The sequence below is a fragment of the Salvelinus fontinalis genome, chromosome 14, assembly GCF_029448725.1.
Source record: "Salvelinus fontinalis isolate EN_2023a chromosome 14, ASM2944872v1, whole genome shotgun sequence".
Classification (NCBI taxonomy): domain Eukaryota; kingdom Metazoa; phylum Chordata; class Actinopteri; order Salmoniformes; family Salmonidae; genus Salvelinus; species Salvelinus fontinalis.
Genome location: NC_074678.1, coordinates 24,368,080 through 24,382,091, shown reverse-complemented (window position 1 = coordinate 24,382,091; position 14,012 = coordinate 24,368,080). Strand labels below are relative to the sequence as shown.

At 43.0% G+C, this 14,012-nt stretch overlaps 1 protein-coding gene across 2 annotated transcripts in view; it reads right to left on the bottom strand.

Annotated features, from left to right (window-relative positions):
- LOC129869662 (E3 ubiquitin-protein ligase SH3RF1-like) overlaps window positions 1-14,012 on the bottom strand; it is an 80,279-nt gene that overhangs the window by 16,339 nt on the left and 49,928 nt on the right. For both annotated transcript variants that reach the window (XM_055944286.1, XM_055944287.1), the window contains exons 6-7: window positions 9,817-9,927; window positions 6,529-6,656 (exon numbers count right to left, since the gene is read on the bottom strand). In XM_055944286.1, the coding sequence (XP_055800261.1) occupies window positions 6,529-6,656; window positions 9,817-9,927 (239 nt within the window). The remainder of the gene's footprint in view (window positions 1-6,528; window positions 6,657-9,816; window positions 9,928-14,012) is intronic.

Sequence of the window (14,012 nt, the reverse complement as noted above, 5' to 3'; positions counted from 1 at the left end):
TATATTCACATCACATTTCCACCGCCATTTATCGCATAATTAATTTTAGACAAAAAGATCCCACCATGTCTAACGAACAAATGCTGTCTGCATTTATAAAATTGAACAAAAACTTCCTGTTTCCATCACAGCTGTCGCATATAAACTGTGGATGGAAACATGGTTTCTGACAGTCAACCAAGTTAGTCAGCTACAGTGCTTGCTAGACTAACTACAGTGCATTCGGGAAGTATTCAGACTCCTTGACATTTTGCTGTTATTGATAAAGCAGTTATTGACAAATAGACACACCCCCGCCCCCTCATCTTACCAGACATAGCTGCTCTGTCCTGCCGATGCATGGAGAAACCAGCCAGCTCTATATTATCCGTGTTGTCGTTCAGCCACGTCTCGGTGAAACTAAAACTGCAATATCTTATGTGTCCCGTTGGTAGGATACTCTTAAATCGTAGATCGTCTAGTTTTCCAATGATTGAACGTTGGCCAATAATACGGAGGGTAATGGTGGTTTACCTACTCGTCGGCTAATTCTTACAAGGCATCCTGCCCTCCTCCCCCATTTTTTCTTCATGCTGATGACAGGGATTTGGGCCACGTCTTGACAAAGCAGTATTTCCTTCACATTGGACTTCTTAAAGAAAAAATATTTGTCGAGGTGAGTCATCGCTGTTCTGATGTCCAGAAGCTCTTTTCAGTCATAAGAGACAGTAGCAGCAACATTATGTACAAAATGAGGTACAAACAATGCGAGAATTAAAATAAATAAATAAATAGTACAGTTGATTAGGAGCCCGTAAAACAGCAGTCATCACCTCCGGTGCCATCATCTCTCCAGAGTTCCTCTGTGGAGATGGGAGAACCTTCCAGAAGCACAACCATCTCTGCAGCACTCCACCAATCAGGCTTTTATGGTAGAGTGGCCAGACGGAAGCCACTCCTCAGTAAAAGGCACATGACAGCCCACTTGGATATTGCCAAAACGGCACCTAAAGAACTCTCAGACGATGAGAAACAAGATTCTCTGGTCTGATGAAACCAAGATTGACCTCTTTGGCCTGAATGCCAAGCGTCACGTCTGGAGGAAATCTGGGACCATCCCTACGGTGACGCATGATGGTGGCAGTGTCATCATGCTGTGGGGATATTTTTCAGCGGCAGGGACTGGGTGACAAGTCAGGATCGAGGCAAAGATCAACGGAGCAAAGTACAGAGATCGATGAAAACCTGCTCCAGAGCGCTCAGGACCTCAGACTGGGGTGAAGGTTCACCTTCCAACATAACAATAATCCTAAGCACACAGCCAAGACAACACAGGAGTGTCTTTGGGACAAGTCTCAAAGTCCTTGAGAGGCTCAGCCAGAGCCTGGACTTAAACCCAATTGAACATCTCTGGAGAGACCAGAAAATAGCTGTGCAGCAACACACCCCATCCAACTTGACAGCGCTTGAGAGGATCTGGAGAGAAGAATGGGAGAAACTCCCCAAATACACGTGTGCCAAGCTTGTAGCGTCACACCCAAGAAGACTTGAGGATGCAATTGCTGCCAAAGGTGCATCAACAAAGTATTGAGTAAAGGTCTGAATTCTAAACTTGATATTTCAGTTTATTTTTATAGATTTGCCAAAATTTCTAAAAACATATTTTTGCTTTATCATTATGTAAATGAATACATCTTAGAATAAGGCTGTAACGTAACAACATTTTGAAAAAGCTAAGGGGTCTGAATACTTTCCGATTGCACTGTATATTGTATTAATCATGGTCTAATTACCGACCGGGGGGCCCCCATTGATTTTGTTAGTCACTCAAAATGTGTAAAATGCAGGAAATTAACTTTAAAAAAAGAAAAAATCCCTCTACGCCACATGGCAAAACGAGTAGTATTTCATAAACTTAGTTATAAAATCGCAAAATCTTCTCTCCACCCCACGGCAAAATGTGTAGAATTGCAGGAAATTAGGCTAGGGCTGGCTCTGATTGCCGGTGTGTACAGTGGGGCAAAAAAGTATTTAGTCAGCCACGAATTGTGCAAGTTCTCCCACTTAAAAAGATGAGGCCTGTAATTTTCATCATAGGTACACTTCAGCTATGACAGACAAAATGAGAAAAGAAAATCCAGAAAATCACATTGTAGGATTTTTTATGAATTTATTTGCAAATTATGGTGGAAAATAAGTATTTGGTCACCTACAAACAAGCAAGATTTCTGGCTCTCACAGACCTGTAACTTCTACTTTAACTTCTTGTCAATATGGGGGCGCTGTTTCCACTTTGTAAAAAATCGTGCCCAAGTTAAACTGCCTCGTACTCTATTCTAGATCGTACAATATGCATATTAATATTACTATTGGATAGAAAACACACAAGTTTCTAAAACCGTTTGAATTATATCTGTGAGTAAAACAGAACTCATTTTGCAGCAAACTTCCTGACAGAAAGTGAAAGATCTGAAATCGAGGCCCTGTTCCAGGGCCTTCCTATTCAATTGCCTGAAATCTATGGATATACATGCACTACATACGCCTTCCACTAGATGTCAACAGGCAGTGGGAGGTGGAATGGCGTGTCTAGCTTGATCTGAGGTCGAACAAGAGCTTTTGGAATGACGTGTCTGGAAATTTCATTGTCTTCGAAGGCGTGAGAAGGAACCCCAGATTGCCTTCTGAAAAGCTTTCGGTATACACGGCTAATATCTCCGGCTTTGATTTTATTTGATACATGTGATAATATCATCGTAAAGTATGTTATTTCAATCGAGTTTTATCAGATTATTCAACGTTTATCGGGAGTTTTGCGTCGAGAGAAGATGGACATCTTCGCGCCACTTGGCTAGATATGGTTGCTAATTCGACAGGAGAAGAGGACATTCTAAAACCAAACAACGATTTATTCTAGACCAAGGACTCCTTGTACAAGATTCTGATGGAAGCTCAGCAAAAGTAGGAACCATTTATGATGTATTTCTGTGGAAAAAGTTTAGTCCTATTTTCCGCCCTTATTGCGGGCGCTGTCTCGCTATAACGTAAGCTGTTTGTTATGGTAAAGTTATTTTTTTTTTAAAATCTAACACGGCGATTGCATTAAGAACTAGTGTATCTTTCATTTGCTGTCCAACATGTATTTTTTAGTAAAGTTTATGATGAGTTCTTTGGTCAGATTAGGTGACTGTCCAAAATATCTCCGGATAATTTGGTGAATCGATGCTACATATTCATAACGTATAACCACGGTTTGCAGCTCAAAATATGCACATTTTTGAACAAAACATAAGTGTATTGTTTAACATGATGTTATAAGACTGTCATCTGATGAAGTTGGTCAAGGTTAGTGATCAATTTGATATATTTTGCTGGTTTTTGCGAATGCTATCTATGCGGTGAATAAATGTGGTTGTGTGCTTGACTATAGTGGTAAGCTAATTAAATGCTATATTGTGTTTTCGCTGTAAAACACTTAAATCTGAAATAGGGCCTCCCGGGTGGCGCAGTGGTCTAGGGCAGTTCATCGCAGTGCTAACTGCGCCACCAGAGTCTCTGGGTTCGCGCCCAGGCTCTGTCGCAGCCGGCCGAGACCGGGAGGTCCGTGGGGCGACGCACAATTGGGCTAGCGTCGTCCGGGTTAGGGAGGGTTTGGCCGGTAGGGATATCCTTGTCTCATCGCGCTCCAGCGACTCCTGTGGCGGGCCGGGCGCATTGCGCGCTAACCAAGGGGGCCAGGTGCACGGTGTTTCCTCCGACACATTGGTGCGGCTGGCTTCCGGGTTGGAGGCGCGCTGTGTTAAAGAAGCAGTGCGGCTTGGTTGGGTTGTGCTTCGGAGGACGCATGGCTTTCGACCTTCGTCTCTCCCGAGCCCGTACGGGAGTTGTAGCGATGAGATAAGATAGTAATTACTAGCGATTGGATACCACGAAAATTGTGGAGAAAAGGGGATAAAAAAAATAAAAAATAAACTGAAATATTAGCTGGATTCACAAGATGTTTATCTTTCATTTGCTGTACACCATGTATTTTTCATAAATGTTTTATGATGAGTATTTAGGTATTTCACGTTGCTCTCTGTAATTATTCTGGCTGCCTCGGTGCTATTTGTGATTGTAGCTGCAATGTAAAACTATGATTTATACCTCAAATATGCACATTTTCGAACAAAACAGATTTATTGTATAACATGTTATAATACTGTCATCTGATGAAGTTGTTTCTTGGTTAGTGACTAATTATATCTCTATTTGGTCGGTTTTGTGATAGCTACCTATGCGGTAAAAAAATTGTGAAAATATGCGGTTGAGTCTTTTGCTATTGTGGTTAGCTAATAGAAATACATTGTTTTCGCTGTAAAACATTTTAAAAATCAGAAATGATGGCTGGATTCACAAGATGTGTATCTTTCATTTGCTGTATTGGACTTGTGATTTCATGATATTTATATGCTAGTATTACTTGTGGCGCTATGCTAAGCTATGCTAGTCAGCTTTTTACTGATGAGGATGCTCCCGGATCAGGGATGGTGATGAAGTAGAGGTTAAGAGGCTCCTCTGTCCTCCACTCGTTACCTGTATTAATAGCACCTGTTTGAACTTGTTACCAGTATAAAAGACACCTGTCCACAACCTCAAACAGTCACATTCCAAACTCCACTACGGCCAAGACCAAAGAGCTGTCAAAGGACACCAGAAACAAAATTATAGACCTGCACCAGGCTGGGAAGACTGATAGGTAATAGGTAAGCAGCTTGGTTTGAAGAAATCAACTGTGGGAGCAATTATTAGGAAACGGAAGACATACAAGACCACTGATAATCTCCCTCGATCTGGGGCTCCACGCAAGATCTCACACCGTGGGGTCAAAATGATCACAAGAACGGTGAGCAAAAATCCCAGAACCACACGGGGGGACCTAGTGAATGACCTGCAGAGAGTTGGGACCAAAGTAACAAAGCCTACCATCAGTAACACACTACGCCGCCAGGGACTCAAATCCTGCAGTGCCAGACGTGTCCCCCTGCTTAAGCCAGTACATGTCCAGGCCCGTCTGAAGTTTGCTAGAGAGCATTTGGATGATCCAGAAGAAGATTGGGAGAATGTCATATGGTCAGATGAAACCAAAATATAACTTTTTGGTAAAAACTCAACTCGTCGTGTTTGGAGGACAAAGAATGCTGAGTTGCATCCAAAGAACACCATACCTACTGTGAAGCATGGGGGTGGAAACATCATGTTTTGGGGCTGTTTTTCTGCAAAGGGACCAGGACGACTGATCCGTGTAAAGGAAAGAATGAATGGGGCCATGTATCGTGAGATTTTGAGTGAAAACCTCCTTCCATCAGCAAGGGCATTGAAGATGAAACGTGGCTGGGTCTTTCAGCATGACAATGATCCCAAACACACCGCCCGGGCAACGAAGGAGTGGCTTCGTAAGAAGCATTTCAAGGTCCTGGAGTGGCCTAGCCAGTCTCCAGATCTCAACCCCATAGAAAATCTTTGGAGGGAGTTGAAAGTCCGTGTTGCCCAGCAACAGCCCCAAAACATCACTGCTCTAGAGGAGATCTGCATGGAGGAATGGGCCAAAATGCCAGCAACAGTGTGTGAAAACCTTGTGAAGACTTACAGAAAAATGTTTGACCTCTGTCATTGCCAACAAAGGGTATATAACAAAGTATTGAGATAAACGTTTGTTATTGACCAAATACTTATTTTCCACCATAATTTGCAAATAAATTCATTAAAAATCCTACAATGTGACTTTCTGGATTTTTTTTCTCATTTTGTCTGTCATAGCTGAAGTGTAGCTATGATGAAAATTACAGGCCTCTCTCATCTTTTTAAGTGGGAGAACCTGCACAATTGGTGGCTGACTAAATACTTTTTTTGCCCCACTGTATATGGATGTGGGTACGTAGACCGGGGAGCCACTACGGCCCCTCATGAGTTCACCCCATCACTGGTGTAGAGGAATACTATGGTAACGTTCTGCATGGCACAGCTGTGGCAGGGCTCCAGTGAGGTGCTGTAAAGGGAGTGGGAAAGTCACATCTCCAAGAACCTCAGAGGGGAAGAGGCTTTAAAGAACAACTGCTGACAGACAGCATAGACACTTTCACTGGTGTCAGGGAGGTGGAAATTAAGAAAAATGCAGAAACACACAAACACACTCACTTTGGGGAGGTGACCCGTATCTAATTCCTATCAGGTGTCTGGAGTCTCTCAAAGGAGTAATGATGTGAGAGGTCCAGGGTCACAAGCAGGATCTCTGATAGGACCCAGGAGACTCCATACCCCACAGCGGTTGACCTTTCACCCTTCACCTGTGCTCTGGGGTGAAGGGTGAAACCTCTGGTGTTCCACACTGACAGCTGAGCGGTCATTTAGAGGCTTGGAGAACTCCCAGAACACATTAGACGGCCCCACACCCTAGCCATGTGTGGAACATGCTCTTAAACAGCATGTTCCCTCTGGTTTAGTGTGCTGGTACTTTATACATGGAAGGGTGTTACATGTACATCTGTGTGTATGTGTGTGTATACTCACACTGTAGGTCTTTGTCTCCCACTCTGGTCGCTTGTGCTTGGGGAAGGTCTCTGACCAGCAGCCAACGAGGCTGCTGCTCCCAGCGCTGAAGATTGTGGGGGAGGAGGTGGGGGAGGAGGGAGAGCTTCCTGTCAAAAAACAACAAAAAAACAATCTGAAACAGAGATCAAACAGCACAGTTCACAATAAGTTTGAAGCGAATCCCTCACAAACTGCTTTGTTTGGAACCAAAAGACAGGAAACAAGTAAACAACTCACTGCCTTCAGCGCAACATGAGAGTTACATTAAAGCTCTTGATGGAATGATACATGAGAACCATACCCCTTCCCTTTAAGCCCATGACTAGGTGTTACATAATGAGAGAAACTGCTCGGTGAAAAGGGTATATTATTTACTCTCTGTTCAATGAGGGAGAGTATCGCTTGGCACAGAAGTTTGGTCTTGTCCCCAACTTCCCCATAGAACTGGGAAGGAATCTCCAGTGTGCTTGTTTGTTTGTTGCTATAGAAACAACACTGGGGCCTTGTGAATCCATTGCTGTGTTTAATTGGGACCATATGAAAGTCAAAACATTTCTGTAAACATTACATAGTTTAACCCTCAGGGGCGCTCTGAGCAGATTCTTCTGGGCTCTCTTATCCCCCTTGTTCTGCCTCTAACGTGACAGAAACCAGACCAAAACAACTCTTACACAATCATACACACTGACATATTGGTGTACTGGGAAAGGGTTTTGTTTTCTTCTAAACATGCAAAACTATTAATACATCTGCAGAGAAAGGCATTGTAGACGGTAAATATTTCAGTCCCCATCACCTGGAACAAGACAAATGTGTCTCAGCTTGACATTAACAGGCCTGAGGAGCAGACAGACATCACTAACATGGAGCAGTGGAGGGGGGGTTGAAATACATTCAGAAGAGCCTACATGCTACCATGCATGTTTGTGTGTGCGCTGTTGACGGAGCTGAGATAATGACATTGCCTGCAGGCCAGAGAAATCATCATGTAGAGTTAGTTCCCCAGTGAAGTGGAGAGCTTAACCTTTGTGTACACATAGTCCCCTGTTCAGCAGTACCACATACCAACAAAGCCACACACAGTCAGTTGACCATGACAAAGCAGCAGATACATCAGTCTCCGCCATACACGATAGCATGTAAGTAAAGTAACATAGATCAACCTAAATACACTGCTCAAAAAAATAAAGGGAACACTTAAACAACATGAGATCCTCAGACCCCTTGTGAGACCATATGCTGACACATGCACATTTGTGGCCTGCTGGAGGTCATTTTTCAGGGCTCTGGCAGTGCTCCTCCTTGCACAAAGGCGGAGGAGGCGGTCCTGCTGCTGGGTTGTTGCCCTCCTACGGCCTCCTCCACGTCTCCTGATGTACTGGCCTGTCTCCGGGTTACGCCTCCATGCTCTGGACACTACGCTGACAGACACAGCAAACCTTCTTGCCACAGCTCGCATTGATGTGCCATCCTGGATGAGCTGCACTACCTGAGCCACGTGTGTGGGTTGTAGACTCCGTCTCATGCTACCACTAGAGTGAAAGCACCGCCAGCATTCAAAAGTGACCAAAACATCAGCCAGGAAGCATAGGAACTGAGAAGTGGTCTGTGGTCACCACCTGCAGAACCACTCCTTTATTGGGGGTGTCTTGCTAATTGCCTATAATTTCCACCTTTTGTCTATTCCATTTGCACAACAGCATGTGAAATGTATTGTCAATCAGTGTTGCTTCCTAAGTGGACAGTTTGATTTGACAGAAGTGTGATTGACTTGGAGTTACATTGTGTTGTTTAAGTGTTCCCTTTATTTTTTTGAGCAGTGTAGTTGTTAAAACTATTATTAGGGTAGGAATGGGCATTTGAAATGTTTTGACTGTTCGAGTACTCGCATGATAATCAAAAATGGGGAGAAAAAAATTATCTAATTTTAGAACTGCACTGGAGAACAAAATGTTTTATCTATAGGCCTATGCCAACAGTGCACAGCAATGCCTAATTTATCATAACCATTACAGATAACAAATCCTAATAGCTAAATTGCTCAATTCAGTCAAAAAAAGCAAGTGCCATTTAATTTACTGAAACCATAATATCAACTGGTTATATTATATGGTGAAACAATCTTCTAAAAGATAGTAACCTCAGCAGTAGTGCTTGCTTGTAGAAGCATATGGCTGTGCAATGGCATAGCCTTGTTTTGTTCATTTAGCAGAGATGCTCTTCTTTCCTGAGCCCTTATCACAGCCAAGACGCACTTATTTTAATAGTAAAAAACATCTAATATAACAAAATAAAAGAACTTAAAAAGATGCTAGTGCAAAAAAGTGATGCGCATCTTCAGTCTAGAACAGTTCACCTCACAGTGATCAATTGTAACAGGGCTCAATTTGGCGAGTTGAAGAATGTTTTCAGGGCTCGAAATCTACCCTTTTGATATACAGACGCTCTATTTACTTTATTTTTCCTGTTCTTGGGAATTTTCAAAATAGATGAAAAATTCCTCATTGAAAACTGCATGGTGAGCAATTACTGCCACGGAATCTGTTAGGGGAGTAGGCATATGCTTAATGAGTCTGGTGAAAATATGTTCCTTGTTTCATCAAACTAATGTTTTTGCACACTTTCACTGTGGAACTTGTCTATGTTTAGGGGGGTTAAAGCCTAGGCTAACCAATTATAAATGGCACTAGCAGTTCGCCTAAGTGGAAAACAGACGGGATGCAATTATTCCAAAACTGCAGCTCGTTGTTGGAACTTGAGATAAAACTGGCATCATTTGGCAAGGAATGTAGCCTGTCTATCCCATCAGTCAGATATGTTTTTATAGGCATTTCTGTAGTCTTAACAGGAGCACACGAGTGTGTGTAGGGAGTGGTTGGAATGCAATTGAGGGAATGAGGCATGGCGAGGAAAGGGAATTTAGGGAGAAGAACTGTATGATGCTTGGCTTGGTTTCTTTTTTGTTGTGCCCCGCAAATGCACATGTACAAATGGCACACTAGAGTTAAAGCAAATGAATGTTGTCTTCAAGACAAAATGTCACTTTCCTGTTCTGGGAGCCACAAACACATTCTATCAAATAGCTTTACAGTATTTCAAAAAAATAATTTAAAAGTAATCTCTGGCTAAAGATGGAGCTTTGACGTCCGTTCCAGTACTCATGTCCATCCCTAATTAGGGAAACCGTTGCGTAGTTGCACGAACACTATTGTTATATTGAACTGTTGGTATGAATACTGTAGAATCTTTATAGAGAAGTGCACCTACCACAGCAATGGATGCATAACTTGTCTCTGGGGGAAATGTGAACACGGTTGCCGTAGTAACAGGACTGCTGGGGGGAGGGGTCACTAGGAGTCCAGTTGTACAGATGTGTACCTGTTGAGGAGAGAAGACAAAGTCAGTCAACTTACTCAACCAATACCACTACTACTCCCCTACAATATAATACTTTCAGGCATATACATTACACACAAAACAGTGTGCTAGAACAACTATGGCATTTTTCAACGATAGTTGCAACTGAATGGAGCTCCATCAGAAGGGACAGATGTTTTGGTCAATTTGTGCCAGTCTGTCCCCTCACATCCAGTCTCACATGGGTAGAAGTACTCTGTCATGAATGAACTAACAGACTAGTTATTTAATTTCTTAACCATCTCACACATGGCGTTAAAATGTCCCATTGAATGGAAATGTCGCCTTCACAGCAGCGGTGAACCCAATTGGCCAAATCAAGCTGTGCTGGTGTCCCAATAATCAGATTGGCTGGGTTAGGTCATATGACTGCCAAGCACACGTTTTAATTGGCTGGGTGAAGACAGGTGAGTGCTCAAGTCTCTTGCTGAGAGACGGGGAACCCCAGCAGTGTGACGCGGACTCATTCACTGTGGCTGTCCTGGTAACAGGGTGATTCTGTTGGACACAGTCTCCTTGTACCCTGTACTCTCCATCACTCCATGCATGACTGCCCCAGACAGAGCAGAGCTGCCTTTCTGGGTGAATCATTACAGAGGACCCACCTCAGACTCAATTAACTGTACCATGTGGAAGGGGAAGGTGCAATCAGGCAAGACAGAAAGTACTCAGCTATATCTATCTGTGTTGTGCATTTTGTTAAACATGTGTATGAGCTACATGGAACATATGTGTGTGTGTGTGTGTGTGTGTGTGTGTGTGTGTGTGTGTGTGTGTGTGTGTGTGTACACAACACGGGCACATCAATTACACTGGAAATTAACTGAAAATTTTCAGTTTTACAACAGGTCTGTTTTCATATACTGCAGGCTCCTTTATACATCTGACATGAAAGCAGTAGACAGAAGGCGTGTTCATTTCCATACACTCCCTCTGGCACCCCAGGAAACGACTGCTTCCCTTTCTGTCTGCTTTGAAGGAGGGAGAGAAGAGGAGCGAGAGAAAAGGAGAGATACCGAGCCACACAGATTTCGTCTAGGGAGTCTGTCTTTTTATGTGTTTTTATTAAACACATTCATCTATAAATCAAACCCATCTTAAGTCCTATAGCTTCCAGGTGTGCATGGGAGGTTCTATAATACTGAGTGTGTCTAGTTCATAATTAGGGAAGATAAAGCCAGGTCTGGAGAGTTGAACATGATTCTCCCCTCATCACCCTGTGGGTCCACAGCTTTAGTGAGAGATGGGTCACCCCAACATGAAAAGAACTGTCTGCACACACACAAACAAACATGCTCTGATAGCATAGTCAACACACACATACGAGAGCACTAAGGGATGCCACCAGTTGTAGAAGGGCTTTGTGTGGCTGCTGTTTCCGAGGGGAAGCTGTGGGTAAATCATGCCAGTGTGTCTGCGCTGTGTTGCAGCCCTGAGCCCCGGAAGGTGAGACAGAAGAGGACGCTAGGGTTGGGCGGTATACCATATACCGGTATTGATGCACGGACTATTTCATTTTTTTAAATATTTTTTTTTCTTCTAGTTTTGTCCCATGGAATAAATGTTGTAGATCTTAATGTTTTTCCTCATAATCGTGGACTATCGGACCACCATTTTATTACGTTTGCAATCGCAACAAATAATCTGCTCAGACCCCAACCAAGGAGCATCAAAAGTCATGCTATAAATTCTCAGACAACACAAAGATTCCTTGATGCCCTTCCAGACTCCCTCTGCCTACCCAAGGACGTCAGAGGACAAAAATCAGTTAACCACCTAACTGAGGAACTAAAATTAACCTTGTGCAATACCCTAGATGCAGTTGCACCCCTAAAAACTAAAAACATTTGTCATAAGAAACTAGCTCCCTGGTATACAGAAAATACCCGAGCTCAGAAGCAAGCTTCCAGAAAATTGGAACGGAAATGGCGCCACACCAAACTGGAAGTCTTCCGACTAGCTTGGAAAGACAGTACCGTGCAGTATCGAAGAGACCTCACTGCTGCTCGATCATCCTATTATTCCAACTTAACTTCTCTAGGGTAGGGGGTCAGCATTCGGAATTTCGGATGAAAAGCATGCCCAAATTAAACTGCTAGCTACTCATCCCCAGAAGATAAGATATGCATATTATTAGTAGATTTGGATAGAAAACACTCTGAAGTTTCTAAAACTGTTTGAATCATGTCTGAGTATAACATAACTTATTTAGCAGGCGAAACCCTGAGGACAAACCATTCAGATTTGTTTTGTTTTTGAGGTCACTCTTTTCAGTGAGTTTTCATTGGGAAACCAGATTTTTAAGGGACCTTCTTGCAGTTCCTACCGCTTCCACTGGATGTCAACAGTCTAGAAATTGGTTGAGGTTATTCCTTTGTGTAATGAAGAAGTACGGCCATCTTGAAGGAGGGTCACTCGAAGTGTCCTGTCAGAAGCGTTTGACCAGAAAGCTAGCTTTCTGGTTTTAATCCTGTATTGAACACAGATCATCCCGTCTTCAATTTGATCGATTATTTACGTTAAAAAAGACCTAAAGTTGTATTACAAAAGTAGTTTGACATTTTTTGGCAAAGTTTACAGGTAACCTATGAGATATTTTGTAGTCACGTTTCACAATTTGGAACCGGTGTTTCTCTGGATCAAACGCGCCAAATAAATTGACATTTTGGATATACACTGCTCAAAAAAATAAAGAGAACACTTAAACAACACAATGTAACTCCAAGTCAATCACACTTCTGTGAAATCAAACTGTCCACTTAGGAAGCAACACTGATTGACAATAAATTCCACATGCTGTTGTGCAAATGGAATAGACAAAAGGTGGAAATTATAGGCAATTAGCAAGACACCCCCAAAAAAGGAGTGATTCTGCAGGTGGTGACCACAGACCACTTCTCAGTTCCTATGCTTCCTGGCTGATGTTTTGGTCACTTTTGAATGCTGGCGGTGCTCTCACTCTAGTGGTAGCATGAGACGGAGTCTACAACCCACACAAGTGGCTCAGGTAGTGCAGTTCATCCAGGATGGCACATCAATGCGAGCTGTGGCAAAAAGGTTTGCTGTGTCTGTCAGCGTAGTGTCCAGAGCATGGAGGCGCTACCAGGAGACAGGCCAGTACATCAGGAGACGTGGAGGAGGCCGTAGGAGGGCAACAACCCAGCAGCAGGACCGCTACCTCCGCCTTTGTGCAAGGAGGTGCACTGCCAGCGCCCTGCAAAATGACCTCCAGCAGGCCACAAATGTGCAAGTGTATCTTTAAAATGGTGTAAAATACTTGTATGTTTGAGGAATTTAAATTATGGGATTTCATTTGTTTTGAATTTGGCGCCCTGCAGTTTCACTGGCTGTTGACGAGGTGGGACGCTACCGTCCCACATACCCTAGTGAGGTTAATTGAGGAAAATAAGAACAATTCGAAATTTCTTTTTGATACTGTTGCAAACCTAACTAAAAAGCAGCATTCCCCAAGTGAGGATGGCTTTCACTTCAGCAGTGATAAATTCATGAACTTCTTTGAGGAAAAGATCATGATCATTAGAAAGCAAATTACAGACTCCTCTTTAAATCTGCGTATTCCTCCAAAGCTCAGCTGTCCTGAGTCTGCACAACTCTGCCAGGACCTAGGATCAAGGGAGACACTTAAGCGTTTTAGTACTATATCTCTTGACACAATGATGAAAATAATCATGGCCTCTAAACATTCAAACTGCATACTGGACCCTATTCCAACTAAACTACTGAAAGAGCTGCTTCCTGTGCTCGGCCCTCCTATGTTGAACATAATAAACGGCACTCTATCCACCGGAGGTGTACCAACTGTACTTATGTCGGAAAGATATCAGTTTGTCTCTGTGAATGGTTTGTCCTCTGACAAATCAACTGTACATTTCGGTGTTCCTCAAGGTTCCGTTTTGAGACCACTATTGTTTTCACTATATATTTTACCTCTTGGGGATGTCATTCGAAAAAATAATGTTATCTTTCACTGCTATGCGGATGACACAGAGCTGTACATTTCAATGAAACATGGTGAAGCCCCAAAA